Source organism: Schistocerca serialis, chromosome 11 (assembly GCF_023864345.2).
Source record: "Schistocerca serialis cubense isolate TAMUIC-IGC-003099 chromosome 11, iqSchSeri2.2, whole genome shotgun sequence".
NCBI classification, from domain to species: domain Eukaryota; kingdom Metazoa; phylum Arthropoda; class Insecta; order Orthoptera; family Acrididae; genus Schistocerca; species Schistocerca serialis.
In genome coordinates, this window is record NC_064648.1 from 174221827 (window position 1) to 174241723 (window position 19897).

Genomic DNA, 19897 nt, shown 5'->3' on the forward strand with positions numbered 1-19897 from the left:
GCTTTAAGGGAAACACAAATTTTGAAGAATTCATTATGCGTTGGAAGACTTAGAAGAAGGGTTTTCTAAATTTTTTTGAGAACATAGCCAGTCTTACATCTGTTTTTCAGTGCAGCTTGAACTGACTGATCTGCGATGCAATTCCTGTTTAAACCTAAGTTCTTTCATGTTAAAACTGCCCAAGAATTCTACTGTTTACCTTGGGAAGAGTTTCCACATCTTCATACTGACAAGGCGAAGACCTCAGATACGGCCAACCGATTCGGCTCCAATTTGGCAGGTCACTTGTGTACAACCTAAAACGAAGGACTCTAAGATATTTTGGGTCAACACCCCCACAATTTTGAGAAAATCGCCCCTAAAGATTATGATGAGCAATCGACTCAAAATTGGCAGGACTGATACATAATTGTAAATACAGCATTTTTCATCATCAGGTATGGGGTACGAAAATGCATATTTTTCCAGAAATCGAGGTAAGAAACTTTTACAACTACCGCTTCTGTACCCACATGGTAAACGCTTTTCGCCGATAGCGCAATGGCCAAGGTAACTGTCTAGGAAACTGAAAACCTGGGTTCGAATCTCGAAGAAACGTAGCGGATGTTATTCTTTTTGTTTGTATTTTTCCATATCTCAATTGATAGGGATAGGAGGGTTAATAAGGTAAGTAAATTAATAAGGAATGATAATAATACTTACCTTATTAACCCTCCTATCCCTATTGAGATATGGAAAAATACAAACGAAAAGAACATCATCCGCTAGGTTTCTTCGAGATTCGAATCCGGGTTCTCCAAGTCCCAGCCAGTTCCCTTTGCTGTTGCACTATCCGTGCTGTCGGCGAAAAGCGTTTACCGTGTGGGTACAGAAGCTGCAGTTGTAAAAGTTTCTTACCTCGATTTCTGGAAAAGTATGCATTTTCGTACCCCCATACCAGATGATGAAAAATGCTCTATTTACAATTATGTATCGATCCTGCCAATTTTGAGTCGATTGCTCATCATAACCTTTAGGGGCGATTTTCTCAAAATTGCGGGGGTGTTGACCCAAAATATCTTAGATTCCTTCGTTTTAGGTTGTACACAAGTGACCTGCCAAATCTGAGCCGAATCGGTTGGCCGTGTCTGAGGCCTTCCCCGTGTGAGACTGCAAATGTGATACAATGTTCTGATCGGCACGTGTGTGTGAAGGGCTCGTTTTGATTACGAAACTAATGAAGTCATTACTGCACGGCACCCTGAGTGGCAAAAATCTATGAATTTATCTGCATCTGCCCGTACACCAATAATATGTGCCCGATATAAATTTTATAGTCTTCAGTGCACCATACATAATTACATAATAATGAAAATTTATTTTGTTTACAATATTTTTTTGTTAAATACAAAACTGAGCAGCACACAACGCATTTGACATTTCTTGCGCGACTGCATTGCCACCTAATGTGGTGTGATCAGACTTCCCCTCTTCCCCCTTCAACTGGTCAGACAGCGAGGTGCGGTAATGGGAGACGCGTGGAGTCAGGTGCCATTGCTCTGCACGTGTGCAGAATTCTTGCCCACCCCGACCTATGACTTTTTTGTAACAGAGCTAGGGTACAAACTGTTATACCCGCTGGAGATGAATTAATTTTTGGACGTCTCCGTTTCTAGCTTGAGATTACATTCAATAAAATTGTACCATCTTTTCTACAATGTTCTGCATCAGTAATCTGCTGAAATGTCAGTATAATGTACTTATTTCTGTCTCAATGAAGGACATACTTCTTACGATGAACTGGCTGTTGCACCAGGGATGCAACAGAAATGAGACCGTATGATGAATTAGAGCAGTTGTTGTGGATAAAGCTGACAAACTGCCCCGAATGTGTTTTGCTGCAGTTGGAGGTGTCTAAAACAATGCGGCAATAAAAGCACACTTACTTAATAAGTAATGAATAAATTATACACATGAGATAGCAAAACAAAGAAATTGTCATACTAGGGGAAAAAAGGAGCTTTAGACGTGTAAGAAATGGAATTTTTAGACCTGCAGCATAGTACACCACATGAAGATGAAACTGATTTTCAGCTCTGCTCAATCTAAAAATGGCGACATGTTGACCGATGTCACATATCGTTCTGGACATATGTCAACTGCGTAGTTCATTCAGAGTTTCTTCCCCAGGTCAGACTGTCAAAAAACATTTTCTTTTGAAGTTATAAGATGACTACACAACAGTGTTCGTCAAAAAAGACCCTATTTGTGGAGGATAGGTGACTGCTTCTTCCACCATGACAATGCACCTGCACACACAGCCATCTCTGTTAAACTGCTTTTGGCTAAAAATGGCACGGTTCAGCTGCCCCACGAACTTTTTATTCACCTGACCCGGCTCCGTGTCACTTTTTCTTATTTCCATGCACGAAACGGGACACGAAAGGACACCAATTTGACAACACTGAAGAAATCAAGGGGCGGCGGGGGGAAGAAAAACCAGGGAGGAGTTGTCAGTCATTTCTAAAGATGACTACAAAAAATGTTTCAAACAGTGAAAGCGCCAGTGGGACAAATGTATTAGCTGTAATAGAGAGTATTTTGAAGGGGATAAGATTGTTTCATAGACAATTTGGAAAAATATAGCTTTTAATTTTTTTTGGGCACCCCTCGTAGTTACAGAAATTCTGAAGAGAAGAAGAGTACAGAGATCAGTCTAGCATCACATTCATAAAAAATATTGTCATCATTGCTTTACTGAAGAATATAATTGAACGATACATAGAAATGATTTAGAAGAGGGCAATTTTGCTAATAGGAGAGGCAAACTTTCCTAACAGGAGAAGTAGGAGCACTCCAGAAATAATTTTTGCACAGCAATTAAAAACAGACAGCAAAGTTTGAATAAAAATGGACAGAACATTAGATTCACAGATTTGGAAAGATGTCTGATAGAGTGGAATGGAATAAAATATTTTCCAATTGTGTAGAAATCAACTTCTTACTATGATGGTTACAATATGACAAGAACAAATATTAAAATTAAGCTAACAGTGTGTGCAGCAGGTGAGCATGCAATGTGGCTGAAAGGTCAACTTTGACACGAGAATAATTTTGGTATCTCAGAAACAGGATTAATAAAGAATTAAGATGTAAAAGAAATGTCTTAGCAAGGACTGCACGAACTACAATGATGTTCTATAAAAGTAGAATCTGCCTACTTAAAAAATATAAACCTTACAACAATGAAAAGAATTCATTTCAATAAGAGCTGACTAATGGTGTGCTTCTGGGTGTGCAGCCGGTTTGTTGTTTCCATTTCACACACAATATTTCAAGCACCAACCCAGCTGACTTCTTTAGGTGATGCAAATTGTACTGAGATGCTTAATAAAACGCTTTTGGCTGTCAAGAGAGTAATGCGCAGCGCCTTCAATGACCACTGTAGCAGAATATTGTCAAGTGATTTTTCACAAAACCCAAACAAATTCTAGTCGTATGTAAATGCTGTTTGTGGCACAAATGTTAGTGTCCTGCCCTGGTGAATGAGACAGGATCAGAAATTGAGAGTAGAAAAGCAAAAGCTGAAATGATTACCGTATTTACTCGAATCTAAGCCGCACTCGAATCTAAGCTGCACCCGAAAAATGAGACTCGAAATCAAGGAAAAAAAAATTTCCCGAATCTAAGCCGCTCCTGAAATTTGAGACTCAAAATTCAAGGTGAGAGAAAAGTTTTAGACTGCCCCTCCAAATTGAAAAACAGTTGGTCCATTGTAACGTGAAACACAATTGAGGTCGAACGGATGAAGATACAGCTACAGTAGTTTGGTTCGAGTCATAAGCTTAACAGTTAAGCTTTACCAGGTAGCCATTGCTATGTGTCAGGCGCTCCATCCATATTTATACGGGTACCCTTCCTTTTTCATGTGCTTCGTCTGGTTTGAATCGATTGCTTATTTTGCTTTGATCTGATAAGTGCCATTCTCTTTGTTACAGGTGTTTATGTTACTCTAAGCTGAAAATGCATTATTGTACTGTGTCATGCATTGTTTGTTACATTCTGATAATGCGTGTTTATGACCTGTCGCCGCTCGTTGTGCGCGCTACCACGGCCCTTTTTTTTTTTTTTTTTTTAAAAAAAGAGGAATTCTCTCATAAGCGAAACAATGGCGAGAGTCTGCTATTTGTTGTTACTTAAATTGCTGCTTTCTTTGATAACGATCAACAAGAACCAAATAATAGACTGCGTATGATAGAAGATGTTCTGAACGAGAGTTTAGCGAAAATTTTTCTCCGTTTGAAAATCTTTGCAGACGACTCTTTAGTACATTACATTCTGGACAGAAATTAGGGTCATCTTAGATTTAAAAATCTAGTCAGTTGCCGTGTTTAGTTTCTGACTGTATCACTATTCAGCATAAGAATAATACGAATATAAACATGACATGATACGTATATTCATCTGCGTTTGCTGTTCTAGTTTCGTAGTTTATTAGGCAGACAGGATTTAAAAGAAATAGCAGCATACATGAAAGAATACATGGCATAATGTTTATATTCTTGTCCCTTTTAACTTATTTACTGATGCAGAGGTTTTGGCGGCAGTATTTATCATTGTGCCTGCAAAGCACACCTGTGTAGCGCGACATATATTCGACGGCAGACGTTAGTTGTGGCGACACCTATCAACATTTTTCAGAACCTCCGCTTACTTCGCACTCGATTCTAAGCCGCAGGCGGTTTTTTGGATTACAAAAACCAGGAAAAAAGTGCGGCTTAGATTCGAGTAAATATGGTAACTCCTTTTTCAAATGCTCCTTTACAAAGAAAACACAGGAGTATCGCCCCAGTGTAATCCTCGTATCTCTGAAAAGATGACTGAAATTGGTATTAGTGTCAGTGGTGTTGAGGAACAGTTGAAATCATTAAAACTGAACAAAGCTCCAGGGCCCAACCAGATCATATACTGAATCTGCCTCTGTCCTAACGATAATCTATCGTAGACCCCTCTAACAAAAAGTTGTGTCCAGTTCTCGGAAAAAGCCACAGTTCACACCCGTCCACAACAAAGGTAGGGTTAGGTTAGGTTAGGTTAGGTTAGGTTAGAAGTGATCCATAAAACTACTGTCCAATATCCTTGACACTGATTTGTTGTAAAATCTTAGAAAATATTCAAAGATCAAACATAATGTGGTACCTCACACAGAATTTCGAAAACACCGATCGTGTGAAATCCAACTAGCACTTTTCTCATATGGTGTACTGAAAGCTATGTATCGAGGCAACCAGGTAGATGCAGTATTTCTCAATTTCCAAAAAGCATTTGACTCAGTACCGCACTTAACTTACATTTATTGTTAAAAGCACAATCGTGTGGGGTATCAAGTGAAATTAGTGACTGGATTGTAGCATTTTGGTAGGGACGAGACAGCATGTTATCTTGGATGGAGCTCCATCATCAGATGTAGAAGTAACTTCTGGTGTACCGCAGAGAAGTGTGTAGGGACCCTTGCTGTTCATGTCGTATATTAATGACCTTGCAGACAATATTAATAGTAACTTCAGGTTTCTTGCAGATGAAGCAATCATCTGTAATGAAGTACTGTCTGAAATAAGCTGCATAACCTTTCAGTCAGATCTTCATAACACTTCAGTGTGGTCCAGAGATTGGCAACTTGCTTTAAATGTTCAGAAATGTAAAATTGTGCACTTCACAAAATGAAGAAACGTAGTACCCTATGACTAATAATAACAATGAGTCACTGTACGAATCGCCCAACTCAGGCAAATCCTGGGTGTAGGGATATGAAATGGAATGATCACATAGGCACAGTTTTGGGAAAAGCAGGCGAGTACACCATTCGCTTTTTACATATTTTTACGAGCTTCGAACAGGAGTGACTTATTTTCAGTTATCTCAGAAGTTACTAGCTTATTTTTGTAATTTTCTTGTGTGTTTGAGTATTTACTCGGCACAGCCTTTTATTTGAGTAACAGTGTTGCGTACAGTACCACCGTTTTTATGGACCCTCGTATCATACAGGCTCTTGTATGTTTGGTTAGAACAGCTCACTGTCGGTTAGTCCATCAGCAAGAGCAGCACCACAAGTTCCTGCTACAAATAAGGGGAGTACACCGTTCGCTTGTTACATATTTTTACGAACTTCAAATAGGAGCGACTGCAGTAATGGATAGGAACTGTGATTGCTGTGTACAGATGCAAGCCGAGTTGGCGACCCTTCGCTCACAGCTCCAGGCTGCTTCGGCTTCCGTCACACAGCTTGAGGCTGCTGCCGAGGGGCGTCACTGTGTCGGATCGAACGCGGGGATGCGAGGGACGTCGAGCACGTCCCGCGTGTCCTCCGATCGGTCCGCTGCTGTGGCTGCCCCGGGTACTGCCTGCACTGAGGTTGACCCCTCACCTGTGGTCGAGCGGGAGATCATCCCAAAGTCTGGCAGGCAGCGAAAAACTTTCTGAGGGGCCGATCGTAGGGCCTCCCCGGTTCGTTTGACGAATAAGTTTCGGGCGCTATCTGTGGCTGACGATGTCTCTGAGCTGGATGCAGTCGTCCACCCTGTTCCAGAGGAAGTTTCTCGGGCCCGCAAGGTCTGGGCATTCACAGAGGGTGGGTCTGCTGGTAGTTGAGATCTCCAACGTTAGGCACGTAATGGGGCTCCTTAGGAACACGGCTGCCAAGAAGGGGAAGGAAACCAGTGTGCACTCTGTGTGCACATTCCGGGGGAAGTCATTCCGGATGTGGAAAGGGTGCTTCTGGATGCCGTGAAGAGTACAGGGTGCAGCCAACTGTAGGTGGTGGCTCATGTCGGTACCAATGACGTGTGTCACTTTGGATCGGAGCAGATTCTGTCTGGTTTCGGGCAGCTAGTGGAAACGGCAAAGACTGCCAGTCTTGCTTCCGAGATTAAGGCGGTGCTCACTGTCTGCAGCATCGTCCATAGAACCGACTGTGGTCCTTTTGTGCAGAGCCGAGTGGAGGGTCTGAATCAGAGGCTCAGATTTGGTGCAGATTCCTTGACATGCGCCATCGGGTGGTGGGTTTCCGGGTTCCGCTTAATAGGTCAGGAGTCCACTACACACAGGAGGCGGCTACATGGGTAGCGGGGGCTGTGTGGAAGGGACTGGGCGGTTTGTTAAGTTAGAGGGTCTCAGGGAACCACAGAAGGGACGTCCGTCTAAAAGTGGGCAGGTAAAACACAGTAAGGTAGTTGTAGAAACGATTGGTATTGTAGTTGTAAATTGTCGTAGCTGTGTTGGGAAAGAACCAGAGCTCCAAGCACTAATGCAAAGCATTGAAGCTAAAATAGTTGTAGGCACAGAGAGCTGGCTACAGCCAAAATAAGTTCAGTCAAAATTTTTTCAAACGATCTAACAGTGTTCAGAAAGGATAGATTAAATACAGTTGGTGGTGGAGTATTTATTGCTGTCAGAAGTAGTTTGCCTTGTAGCGAAATTGAAGTAGAATAGTCGGTGGTGACTTTAATTTACCCTCGATATGCTGGAAAAATTATACGTCTAAAGCTGGCAGCAGGCGTAAAAGTCATCCGAAATTGTACTGAATGCTTTCTCAGAAAATTATTTTGAACAATTAGTCCACGAGCCCACTCGAAGCGTAAATGATTGCGAAAGCATACTTGACCTTTTAGCAACAAATAATCCTGGACAAATAGTGAGTATTGTGACGAATACAGGGATTAGCGACCACAAAGCAGTTGCTGCTAGGCTGAATACCTTAACACCCACAACCATCAAAAAGAAACGCAAAGTATATCTATTTTAAAAAGCTGGTAAAAATGCTCTTGATGCCTTTTTAAGAGACAGTCTTCACTCCTTCCGATCTGATCATGTAAGTGTAGAAAAGTTGTGGAATGTTTCCAAAGAGATAGTATCGACAGCAATTGAGAGATATATACCACATAAATTAATAAGTGATAGTACTGATCCCCCACGGTACACAAAACGGGTCAGATCGCTGTTGCAGAAGCAGCGAAAAAAGCATTCCAAATTTAAAAGAACACAAAATCCCCCAAGATTGGCAAAGTTTTACAGAAGTTTGAAATATGGCGTGCACTTCAATGTGAGATGCTTTTAATAATTTCGACAACAAAATTCTGTCTCAAAATCTGGCAGAAAACCCAAAGAGATTCCGGTCTTACATAAAGCACACCTGTGGCAAGACGCAATCAATACCTTCACTGCGCGATAACAACGGTGAAGTCGCTCATGACAGTGCCATCAAAGCAGAGTTATTAAACACGGTTTTCTGAAACTCCTTCACCAAAGAAGACGAAGTAAATATTCCTGAATCCCAATCAAGAACAACCGCCAAGATGAGAAACGTAGAAGCAGATATCCTCGGAGTAACGAAGCAGCTTAAATCACTTAATAAAGAAAGGCAAGGCCCCGGTCCAGATTGTATACCAGTCAGGTCCCTCTCACAGTGCGCTGATACAACAACTCCATATTTAGCAATTGTATACAAATGCTCACAGAAAGATCCATACCTAAAGACTGGAAAATTGCTCAAGTCACACAATACTCGAAAAGGGAAATAGGAGTAATCCGCTGAATCACAGGCCTATATCACTAACATCAATTTGCTTGCAGTACGGTTTTGGAACATATATTGTATTCGAACATTATGTGGTACCTTGAAGAAAACGATTTATTGACACATAGTCAGCACGGATTCAGAAAATATCGTTCTTGTGAAACACAACTAGCTCTTTATACTCGTGCAGTAATCAGTGCTTTAAACAGGGGATGTCAAATTGATTCCATATTTTTAGATTTCCAGAAGGCTTTTGACACCGTTCCTCACAAGCGTCTTCTAAACAAACTGCGTGCCTACGGAGTATCGCCTCAGTTGTGCGACTGAATCCGTGATTCCCTGTCAGAAAGGTCACAGTTCGTAGTAATAGACAGAAAGTCATCGAATAAAACAGAAGTAATATGCAGCGTTCCCCAAGGAAGTGTTTTAGGCCCTCTATTGTTCCTGATCTATATTAACGACATAGGACACAATCTGAGTAGCTGTCTTAGACTGTTTGCAGATGATGCTGTCATTTACTGTCTTGTAAAGTCATCAGATGATCAAAACGAATTGCAAAATGATTTAGAGAAGATATCTGTATGGTACAAAAAGTGGCAATTGACCCTAAATAAAGAAAACTGTGAAGTTATCCACATGAGTACTAAAAGAAATCCGCTAAATTTCGAATACGTGATAAGTCACAGAAATCTGAAGGCTGTAAATTCAACTAAATACTTAGGGATTACAATGGCAAATACACTAAATTGGAGTGATCACATAGATAATGTTGTCAGTAGAGCGGTTCATTGGCAGAACTCTTAGAAGGTGCAACAGATCTACTAGAGAGACTGCTTACACCACACTTGTCCGCCCTATTCTGGAGTACCGCTGTGCGGAGTGGGATCCGCATCAGGTGGGACTGACGGATGGCATCGAAAAAGTACAAAGAAGGGCAGCTCGTTTTGTATTATCGCAAAATAGGGGAGATAGTGTCACAGACATGATACGTGAATTGGAGTGGCAATTATTAAAATAGAGGCGGTTTTCGTTGCGACGGGATCTTCTCGTGAAATTTCAATCACCAATTTTCTCCTCAGATTTTGAAAACATTTTGTTGGCACCTATCTACATAGGGAGAAATGATCATCATGATAAAATAAGAGAAATCAGGGCACACACAGAAAAATTTAAGCGTTTGTTTTTCCCGCTTGTCATTCGAGAGTGGAACAGTAGAGAGACAGCTTGAAGGTGGTTCACTGAACCCTCTGCCGGGCACTTTATTGTGAATAGCAGAGTAATCACATAGATGTAGATGTAGGTGGTAGGCTTCGGTTTTTATTGATAGAATACTGGGGAAGTGCAAGTAGTCTACAAAGGAGATTGCTTACTAATCAATTTGTGCGACTGGTTCTAGAATATTGCTCAAGTGTGTGGGACATGTACCAGATAGAACTAACAGGGGATACTGAACGTATACAGAGAAGGGCAGCACAAATGGGCACAGGTTCGTTTAACCCGTGGCAGAGTGTCACAGAGATACTGAAGGAACTGAACTGGAAGACTCTGATGATAGACGTAAACTATCCCGAGAAAGTCTATTAACAAAGTTTCAATAACCAGCTTTAAATGATTTTTCGATGAATATACTACACCCCCCTACGTATTGTCCACACAGGGATTGTAAGGATAAGATTAGAATAATCACTTCACACTCAAAGGAATTCAATCATTCTTCCCACACTCCAAACGTGGATGGAACAGGAAGAAGCCCTAATAACTAATACAATGGGATGTACCATCCGTTATGCACCTCAAGGTGGCTTGCAGAGTATTGATGTAGATGTGGATGTTCCATGTACTCAGTCTCTAAACTATTGTCGGTTCCATGCCACTGTTTATAACTGATTTTGAGTTTGATTCCCAACCCCAACTTTTCAGTTCTCGCATTGGTAAGTCTGCAGGACAGGCACATTCTCCGAGCATTTTCCACCTCTGGTGGATATGAAGGCTGATGAGAGTTTTCAATTTCATCAGGGCTCCACTTCCAGCACCGAATTTATTACAATCTCGCCAGGCATAATGTCACCTGGTACTGAGAAACTCTGAGAGATTGTGCTTTACACAGAAGTCAGAGTGGGCTATGAAGAACAAAAGAATATCAAAGGGCCTAGTGGGCAGCAGGAGTCACACTAGGTTACGAACATCGGCGCAACGATGACAACAGTTCTCCATCTGTTCGGAGTCTAGGCGGCGAGAATGTACAAATGACAGTGTGCAGACCCCGAAGACGACGCAGTGGAAGATCGAAATATTGTGCATAAAATGGATTTGACAAACTGGTATAATACCTGGAAACACACTATTAGTCAGACGTGCTGAAAAAACCTGCGACACCACACAGAAAGCTACAGCCGCAGAACAACTGTGTCCACAGGTGGAACTTGGAGAATAGAATGGAGAGGACAGGAATGAAAAGGTTACACTTTTTTCAAATTCAGTGGTACAAGAGACTGTTTATCAGGTGGGATTGCAAAGCAAGGAATGAGAACAAGTTACAGTGAGTAAATGAGAAAAGATGTCTAATAAAAAGAAATTAATAAAAATTTAGAAAAATTTAGTTGTGAGGCACACATTAGGACACGAGCCACCGTCGTCAATATAGGAGGCGGCAGTTATGCCGCAACAAAGGGGTAACAGAGAGAAGCGACAGGAGCAGGCAGCCGCATTCGACATACTTTAAAGGTTGACAGTAACTTTAAGGGTGGACAATAGAAGTGACAAAACAAAAACTGAGAGAAATAATAGAAGAGAGACTCACTGTAGTTGGAGTCTTCACCGGCAGACGCGTCAGCCGGGTCATCCTCGGGCTTCACTCCCTTCGACTCGGAAGAGATCATTTCGTTCGTGTGCGTGTGAATCGTGTGCCACTTGTGAGCGCTCAGGTTTTCGAACCTGCAACAGACCCGGCGAGTACTGTTATTTACAATTCATTTATTTAATTTGCCTGCAACTGTCAAATTTATGTCTCCTGCAAAATGTAAGAAATAGTATCAATACAATAATAACAGTTGAAATAAATGGAACGTAAAACAACTCGTGTTATGACTGCTTTACACAATTATTACACTATAGTATCTATGCTCCAGCTTCAAACTTATTCAAAACACAGGCAATACCATATAATAATCCAGACTTCCGACTTAACATTGTTTGAAGAATATAAAAAGTTTTCTTACACAGACTTGGTTCACTGCCTTAGTGAAACACAGAGACTATCTTTTCCTCCAAGTTATAGAAAGTTTCAGATTATCTGAATGTGGATTGTCCGGTTTTCAGATTATCCGTGCACAATTTGCCAAGCTTTTAGAAAACTGGAAACTTTACATTATTATCTCATAATTAGGTGGAATATTTGCATTAGAAATTTGCTGTTATGTATGTGACTCATGTTGAACTGCCAGCGCACAATACAGGCCGCAGTTCCAATTTAGAGACCCATAATCCCCCCCCCCCCCCCCTTGAAGGTTGTCTGTGGCCAATTTGCAACTTACTCAACACCGAGTAAGAAAATTATGTACGTTTTCTTGTGAGACGGTTCCTACAGTGATAGGAATCTGACAAGACCAGAAATGACTCGTGAAGTTGTCGGGACTGGCCAATCGGGAGAGGGCAGAGGTGAGAACCGCGGGCGACGGGTAACACGCGGGTGGACGGTGGTGCGGGCGGCCACCGTCGAGGCCCGTGGCTGCTGGTGGGCTTCCAAACTCACCGGCTCGGGATATCAGAGTTCGTTTCAGAATTACTGCTCTGTACTGACGACTAATGACGGCACAGTGTTACAGGTCGCTAGGGGGAATGCACCGTCGCTCGTATTTTTCTAGCCGTCGAAACAACTCATTAATGCTGTAGCTTCTAAAATGGAGCACTGACAAAGAGTGATAACCTGTATCACATTTCTTGTTGTTGCTCAAGTTACTGACAGTTTACACGTGCTAGGAAGACGACACACTATCACTAATGTATTGTTCTAATGACTGAGAACAAATTAAGTCCGTAGCAACCTGTGGCTGTACAGGTACGAGCAGCCCAGTGGCTCGCCTTCACGCATTCATTTTGATATATTTTGCGACTAAAGCCCTTCTGGCCTGTTAAGTATTTCTTTTATTGTTAGTCAGTACTTACACTTTTTGTACAAGAAATGTATTTTCCTATAAATTTGTGACTATGTTATAGGCCATTTTAATTGTTTTAATTCTGATGAAGGCACTCTTACAAGTGTTGAAACCTGGACAATAAGACTAAAAATAATAGTGACTGGGGGCTCATTTGTTTCAATTTTAACAAATTAAGAAGTTAGAAAAGGAAGAATCTGCAACAAACTCTATCACGTCTGTGGAATAAGCGTACAAACAGAGATCGAGGAACCCTTCACGGTGTACACCCGTGCACTAGAAAGAATGTCATCACGTATCCTGTAAATTTGCTTGACAATACCAATGTTTTAGCACTCACAAATATGTGAACAGGGACTAGTAAAAATGTGAATGAAACCCAAAACTAAGAAAAATGGGGCTAATATTTCCTGAAAGTGAACTAGATGAATGTGATACACAATGTAATGTGTTTTTAAGTGTAACTGTGAAAATAAAGGTGTGTCCAACTGTGACACACAGTAAATTTTGCAAGTGCAGTATGTTTCCATTTCTGGTAAAAATGTGTAATTTTGATTATTATTGTCTTTTGGTTATCTATGAAGTCTTGGATCCATTTTAGCTCAGAGAACGTGAAGGTAGATGTATATATTTCAGCTTCAGGTGTGTTAATTGTATTACATATAAACAGCCTATGACCTACACTTTTTTAAGTACGCTCACTTGTTCTAGTATTGTGATTGTGTACATTGTAACATTTATCTGCTTCATTCCTTAGGTAAGGAGAAATGTATTTTTTTTAAACAGACATAAAGAATATATTGTTAAAAATTTAAGCTGCACAAGAACACCGCGTTAGAGTTATTTATAGCCTATCTGTGACACATCACAGAGATTTAGTTTGTGCTGAAATCTACAGCAAAAACAGCTCACAGAGCAAACTGAAGTCCAGAACAAATACAATTTTCATTTCAGATTCTTTGCCAAAATACGAGCAACTGTTTAAACAGAAGACCACTTCTGAACTGAAAAGAGATGCAGTAATGATAAACTGTTGAGGTCATCTTCATTCCCAAGACTAGTTAGGTGCCATTATAGCTATCTACATTCACTTTAATATGTTTGCTGTAGTGAAACCTTGATCTCTCTCTAAAATTTTTACTTCCTGCACTTCACACCATTACCAAATTAACTATCTCTTGACATCTTAGGATGAATCTTGTCAACTAATCCCTTTTTTTAGTAGAGTTGTACCATTAATTACTTTCTTCCCCCGTTATATTCAGTACCTCCTTATTAGTCATATGATGTGCCTATATTATTTTCAGCATTCATCAGTAACACAACATTCCAAAAGCTTTTACTTTCTTTGCGTATGAACTTTTTAAATCCACATTTCACTTCCATGAAATATCTACTGCAGACAAATACCTTCTGACAAAGACTGCCTAACATTTAAATTATTTTTTATTTAAATAAATTTCTCTTATTATAAATGTCCTTCATGCTATTGCCAGTCTGCATCTTACAATCTCTCTATTCCAACAATCATCAGTTATTTTGCTAGCCAAATAGCAGACTTCGACTATTGTCTTTATAAATTCAATTGGCTTAGAATCGGCTGACCTAATTTTACTTCAATCTATTATGCTCGTTTCATTTTTGTCAATGTTTCCTCCAGTCTCTAGCCGAGTTACAGTCTTATAGCCTATAGGTAATACTCAAAGTTTTCATTTCATCTTACTGAGGTTTTAATTGCTTTTCAGATTTTCTCCTCAGTTTGCTTCACTGCTTGCTAAATGTACAGATTGATTAACATAAGACACATGCAACAAACTTGTCTCATTAGCTTTTCCGCTACTGCATCCCTAAGAGTTTTTGGCAGTAAAAAAGAGTTTCTGGCAGTAAAATAGAACACTGATGATATTTATGTTTATTCAATAATATTTTGTGGAACAATGAGTTTTTGGATACAGACTGATCTATTAGACAGACAGTGGTCTAGGTTCGATCGAAAGTCAATTAAATTGTTTACAAGTTGACGGAGCCAACAAACGTGATCTTTATAAGAAGCTATCATACTATGCATACCCCGCAAACTAAATTCTGCCACACAATAGTTTGACAACACAGTGATGTCTTGTCATGTGCCTTGACTGACAAAAGCAAAAGCAAGCGGACACCGTACTGGATAACAAACCTGTGAAACTCAAGGAAAATATGCAGTTTCGATGTAGTGACGTATTAAACACTTACTGAGGTTTGGTCCGTTTCATATGCTGCCAGTTTTAACTTACTGAAACAATATACATGGTCTATGTATTGCAGCAAAAGGAAAATTGAATGAGAGAAAAATCTTGTAAGGGAAAATTTCAAATCCTACCAACAGTAACATTTAAAATTAGGAAAAAAGAATATATAGCTTTCGGAACTGTTCCTTCCAGAAAGGGGCACCAGGTTGAGGAATGCTGCAAAAGAGGAGTTCTTCAGCTTCCTCCCCTCTCATTCTTACAACAGGGTGTCTGAGTGACCTGCACCTACTTTATGACCCTCCTCAACCTCTCCCTCGACCCTCCCAGAAAAACTAACAGTTTAAACAAGCAAGCTACACAGGGTCAACTCAACCTCCACTGACAAAACTTCAGTCGTTCAGGGATGCTTTCCGAGTATTTCGGTATAAGGACCAGTCGTCTCCGGTGGCTCGTTACAGAGTAATACCGCGAGTATGACTTATTCGCCTTGTTACCCGAGGTACCTTCGTTTCTGCATCAAAACGTACAACACGGAACAGATGTTAATGCTACATCCCTCAGACTCGTGCAACAGCGGTACGATGTGACTGCCCTCACTGTGCGAACAACTCGGCACGACTCCGTCACGCCGCTCCTCCACTGTGTTCGGTGAACCCGTACGTGATGTGCGGATCTACCAATTCTCCACCGACATGCCTATACGTACTGCTGTGTATCACTATTAATGTGTAACTAACACTGCCGAAAAAACGGACCTGAGATAGGACTGACCAGTACTGAGTCCTATCCCTAGCTTGAGGACAAAGAGCAGACTGAGTGTTACTATTGTGAAAGAATGAATGAAAAACTGTGTGTCCAAACAGACACACGACGCATATCATCGATCGGGTTGGGTTTATTTTGGGGGAGGAGACCAAGCAGCGAGGTCATCGGTCTCGTCAGATTACGGAAGGATGGGGAAGGAAGTCGGCCGTGCTCTTTTCGTAGGAACCATCCTATCATTTGCCTGAAGAGATTTAGGGTAATCACGAAAAACCTAAATCAGGGTGGCCAGACGCGGGATTGAGCCATCGTCCTCCCAAATGTGAGTCCAGTGTGCTAACCACTGCACCACATCGCTGAGTCATATCGTTGAAATTTGCACTATCTTGCTGGTATATTCTGTGCAATATAGGTGCAAAGGTAAATCAGGGTAAGGAATCAAACTAATAGCAATTATTCCGTAGCAAGCCACCAGAGATCACGGCTCTCTTACGGCAAAACAGTAAAATAATATCTCCGAACCACATCCGGTGGAGTTTGAGCTCACCTCGTAGTTTCGAGAGCTTCCAGATGTACACAACACCTAGATATCCCAAAAACGTGCGAGCCGACCGGCGGTTCGCGCACTCACCGGCACTCGCAGTAGAAGCAGGCGTAGCGCTGCGAGTCGGCCTTGCGCGGCTGGGTCTGTCCGGCGGGTCCCCGGTGGCTCGGCGTCGGCCGGTCGGGGCTGGAGAGGTGGGCGGAGCCACTGCAATCACAATTCCACTCACAGCTCTCTGCCGTACTTCACATTTACACAGAAACTACCAATACATCTGCAATAACCACAGTACTTATCCACTATCTCCTTATTTAAAAAAAAAATCTCTTTCTTTTACAACATACCCACTGACAAGGACTCCCATTTAAACAGAATTATTCACCTGTGAACCATTTCTTAGCGAATGCTAGCACATTCTCATATGGGAAAACACATTCTTATTTAAACAAAACTATACGGTTCCTGAGGCCTTTTCAAGTCTCAAACATCTGTGATGTATATATGCAGTGCTTTTTTTCTAAAAAAAAGTTTGAGGGTACTCCGACATTCGATATAATGCAGCGAAAATTACTTATAACTGAAACACGGGATACCACCCACCTGCTTTTAGCCAGAATGTCATCAACATGTCGAACTACAAAAAAATTGTATCGGACTCTTCAGTTGAAATGCTGTTCAGATGAATCAGGCGATACTGAGAAACACCCAAACATACAAGAGAATGTGGTATCGAACACTTCAGTTTACATAACCTCAAATGAAGCATGCGATTCCCGTCAATCCCTAGTTTTCTGCTCATCTCTCACCTCCAACTTCAGTTGCAACGAAAGACAGGACACACACTAAAACTTCGCACAACCGACAAGAACGTAACAGCAAACACAAACAAATAAAGAATAACGAAACAAAGACAGCAGTGAATTTCGAAGGATGACGGTAGCGGGACCTTAGAGACATCTATCGGTAGCTCGGTGTTTGAGCATACGCATATCCGTTTAGCACTACCATCGGCCACTATTAGGGGGCGAGGGCACTACACGCTTGCCGAACTGGCTGCCAGCGATTCAGTTGTCCGGAACGGTTGCCGCAGTTTCCAAATGCTTGAAAGAGTCAATGACATCGCTTTTCCCACCAGAAACTGCCCTGGTCCTGTTCGTATTGCAATTAACAACATGAAAAAATGAAATAAAACATTTACGTCCGTGAAATAAATCTTTGGCACTCTTCCAAGTTCTCAACATTGTAAAAAAATTACTTTGTCGACGAAAAAGCTTAGGGGTACGTATCCCCCAGCATTCCCCCAGAAAAACGGCACTGTATATATGCACACTGAAGCGACAAACGAAAACTTGTGCCGAGGCCACAATTTGAATCCAGGTCTCCTGATCACGGGGCAGATGTGCTAACGACTACATCACGCCAGCACAGTGGCTTTGCGCAAGTGCACGGACTACCCGAGCACACACCCCTCTTCAGAACAAATTTCCAGTCATACCTCAGCCCACTTGGTATTCCTCCTAAACCTGAACAGCCTCGATACAAATTTTCATTACTTACTTCAGTTTGCATATACACAGGGTGGAGAAAAAATATGTCACAAAATTTTAACCCCGGATAGCCGATGCCAGTAGGAACCAAAATTACTAATGTCGTGTAGGCCGACAGCGCGCCATTTTTAGACTACAGAAACTTGGCACCGTGCCCTCCACTTTGCCACATGATTGCCCTGTTGCCGATCGTGGGTTGACGAACAGCACTACGGTTGTCGCTTCACACATACGAATGTCCCTCACCCCGTCACTGTCCTGACATGGTACACAAATGTGTCGAATAGGTTTTGCTGTTTGTCTCCACCTCACGTCAGAGGAATTCACACGTAAGCTTTGCTTTAAAGCACAGACACGTCACCTGCGATTTAGTCATACAGTAAGCACGGCGGCACAGTATTCGTTTGAAGAACGAGATACAGTTTTCGTTTACGGGCTAATCGACAGTAATATGCACGAAGCTCGACATTTGTATGAGGAACAGTACGCAGCAATACACCAATCACACCTGCAAACATTTACAACAATTCACCGGCAACTTGGTGAAACAGGCTCGTTAGCGGGATATTATAGTGATGCTGGAAGACGTCGAACACAACGGGATGCTGCATTTGAAGAGACTGTTCTCAAATGCTTCGAGGAAGCGTCTACGACAAGTACTCAAGCGATTGGGCATGACTTGGGGGTCACTCATCAGTTAATCTGGGAGGTTTTGATGATTGATGGCCACCGTCCATTCAGTTTCCACCGTGTCGGAGACCTAAATCCTGTGGCGGACTATGAACACAGGCTAGGGTTTTGCTGGGGGTTTCTGCGACACGTTGCCCGAGATCCCGACTTCCCCGCCATTGTGTCGTTTACCGATAAGTGCACCTTCCACAGGGAGGGGCTTTACAACACTCTAAGTGTTCATTACTGGGCAAGGGGAAACCCTCGGATCGTGTACGTCCACAGACGCCAGGAACGATTTTCGCTCAACATTTGGGCAGGCATTGCGGTGTGACCGTCTCATTGGGCCGGTACGTCTACCTCCTCTACTTACCATTTCAAATTACCTTCACTTCTAGCAAGAAGCTCTACCCGGCCTGCTGGAAGACGTTCCCCAGACGCATGGCTACGCACGTGGTTGCACCACGGTGCTTTGTGCAGATATTTGAATGAACTCTTCGATGGTGGGGTAATTGGCAGAAGTGCTCGTAGTACAAGGCCCCCGCAATCACCAAACCTCACATTACTGGATTTTTTCCTTCTCCAAGGTGCTAGTTCAACCACCTGGACATGAAACGCATTCAACATGCCACCAATCACATCAGTGCAATGCTAGGAATCTTTCAAAGAATTCAGCAAAACACCATTTGACGTTACCGAGCTCGTGTCACGTCAGAGGGTCGCCAGTTCTGGAAAATGGTTTAAGTAAACAATGTCCTAGCTACAAAAAAGGCCCTTTTCAGGGCTGACACAATTTGTAAAAGACTTTCTGTACACGAACTGACACCTGTTGACGTGTTTGTTCCCAGTACGTCATATCGTGAAAGTACAATGGACGTGTCGGGATCCCGGTGGATTCGCCCCCAGGCCCCCCACAGTGGACGGCCGGCGCACTACCACCGAGCGTGCCTCCGATGCATCACGATATCCAGCAGGCAAAGCATTCGGAGTCGTGCGTAGTCCAGAGCATCTGGCAACAGGGCAATCCCACGGCCAATCGGAGCAAGTGGTGCCAAGTTTCCGTAGTTTAAAAATTGTGCGTTGTCAACCTACACAACATCAGTAACTTTGGTTCCTACTGGCATCAGCTAACCAGGGTTAAATTTTCTCGACACAATTTTTCTCCACCCAGTATACACTGATGAGCCAAAACATTGTGACCTCCTGCGTAACAGCTTATTTGTCTGTCTTTAGAACAAAATAATCACCGATTCTGCATATCAGGGATGTGACAGTTTGTCGATAGGTCTGTGGAGGTACGCACAAGACGTGTAATTCACCTAAGTAACGAGCTGCTGATTTGCGTATGTTGTGACTGTGCCCAATAGCAACTGAGATGGGTTCCACCGGATTTACATCAGGCGAATTTAGTCGCCGAGACATCGACGTGAGTTCACTAT

At 42.1% G+C, this 19897-nt stretch overlaps 1 protein-coding gene across 1 annotated transcript in view; it reads right to left on the bottom strand.

Moving 5' to 3' along the window:
• Nucleotides 1-19897, bottom strand: part of LOC126426758 (uncharacterized) — a 441752-nt gene that overhangs the window by 89507 nt on the left and 332348 nt on the right. The window contains exons 23-24 of the mRNA XM_050088747.1: nt 16330-16449; nt 11352-11485 (exon numbers count right to left, since the gene is read on the bottom strand). Coding sequence (XP_049944704.1) covers nt 11352-11485; nt 16330-16449 — 254 coding nt within the window. The remainder of the gene's footprint in view (nt 1-11351; nt 11486-16329; nt 16450-19897) is intronic.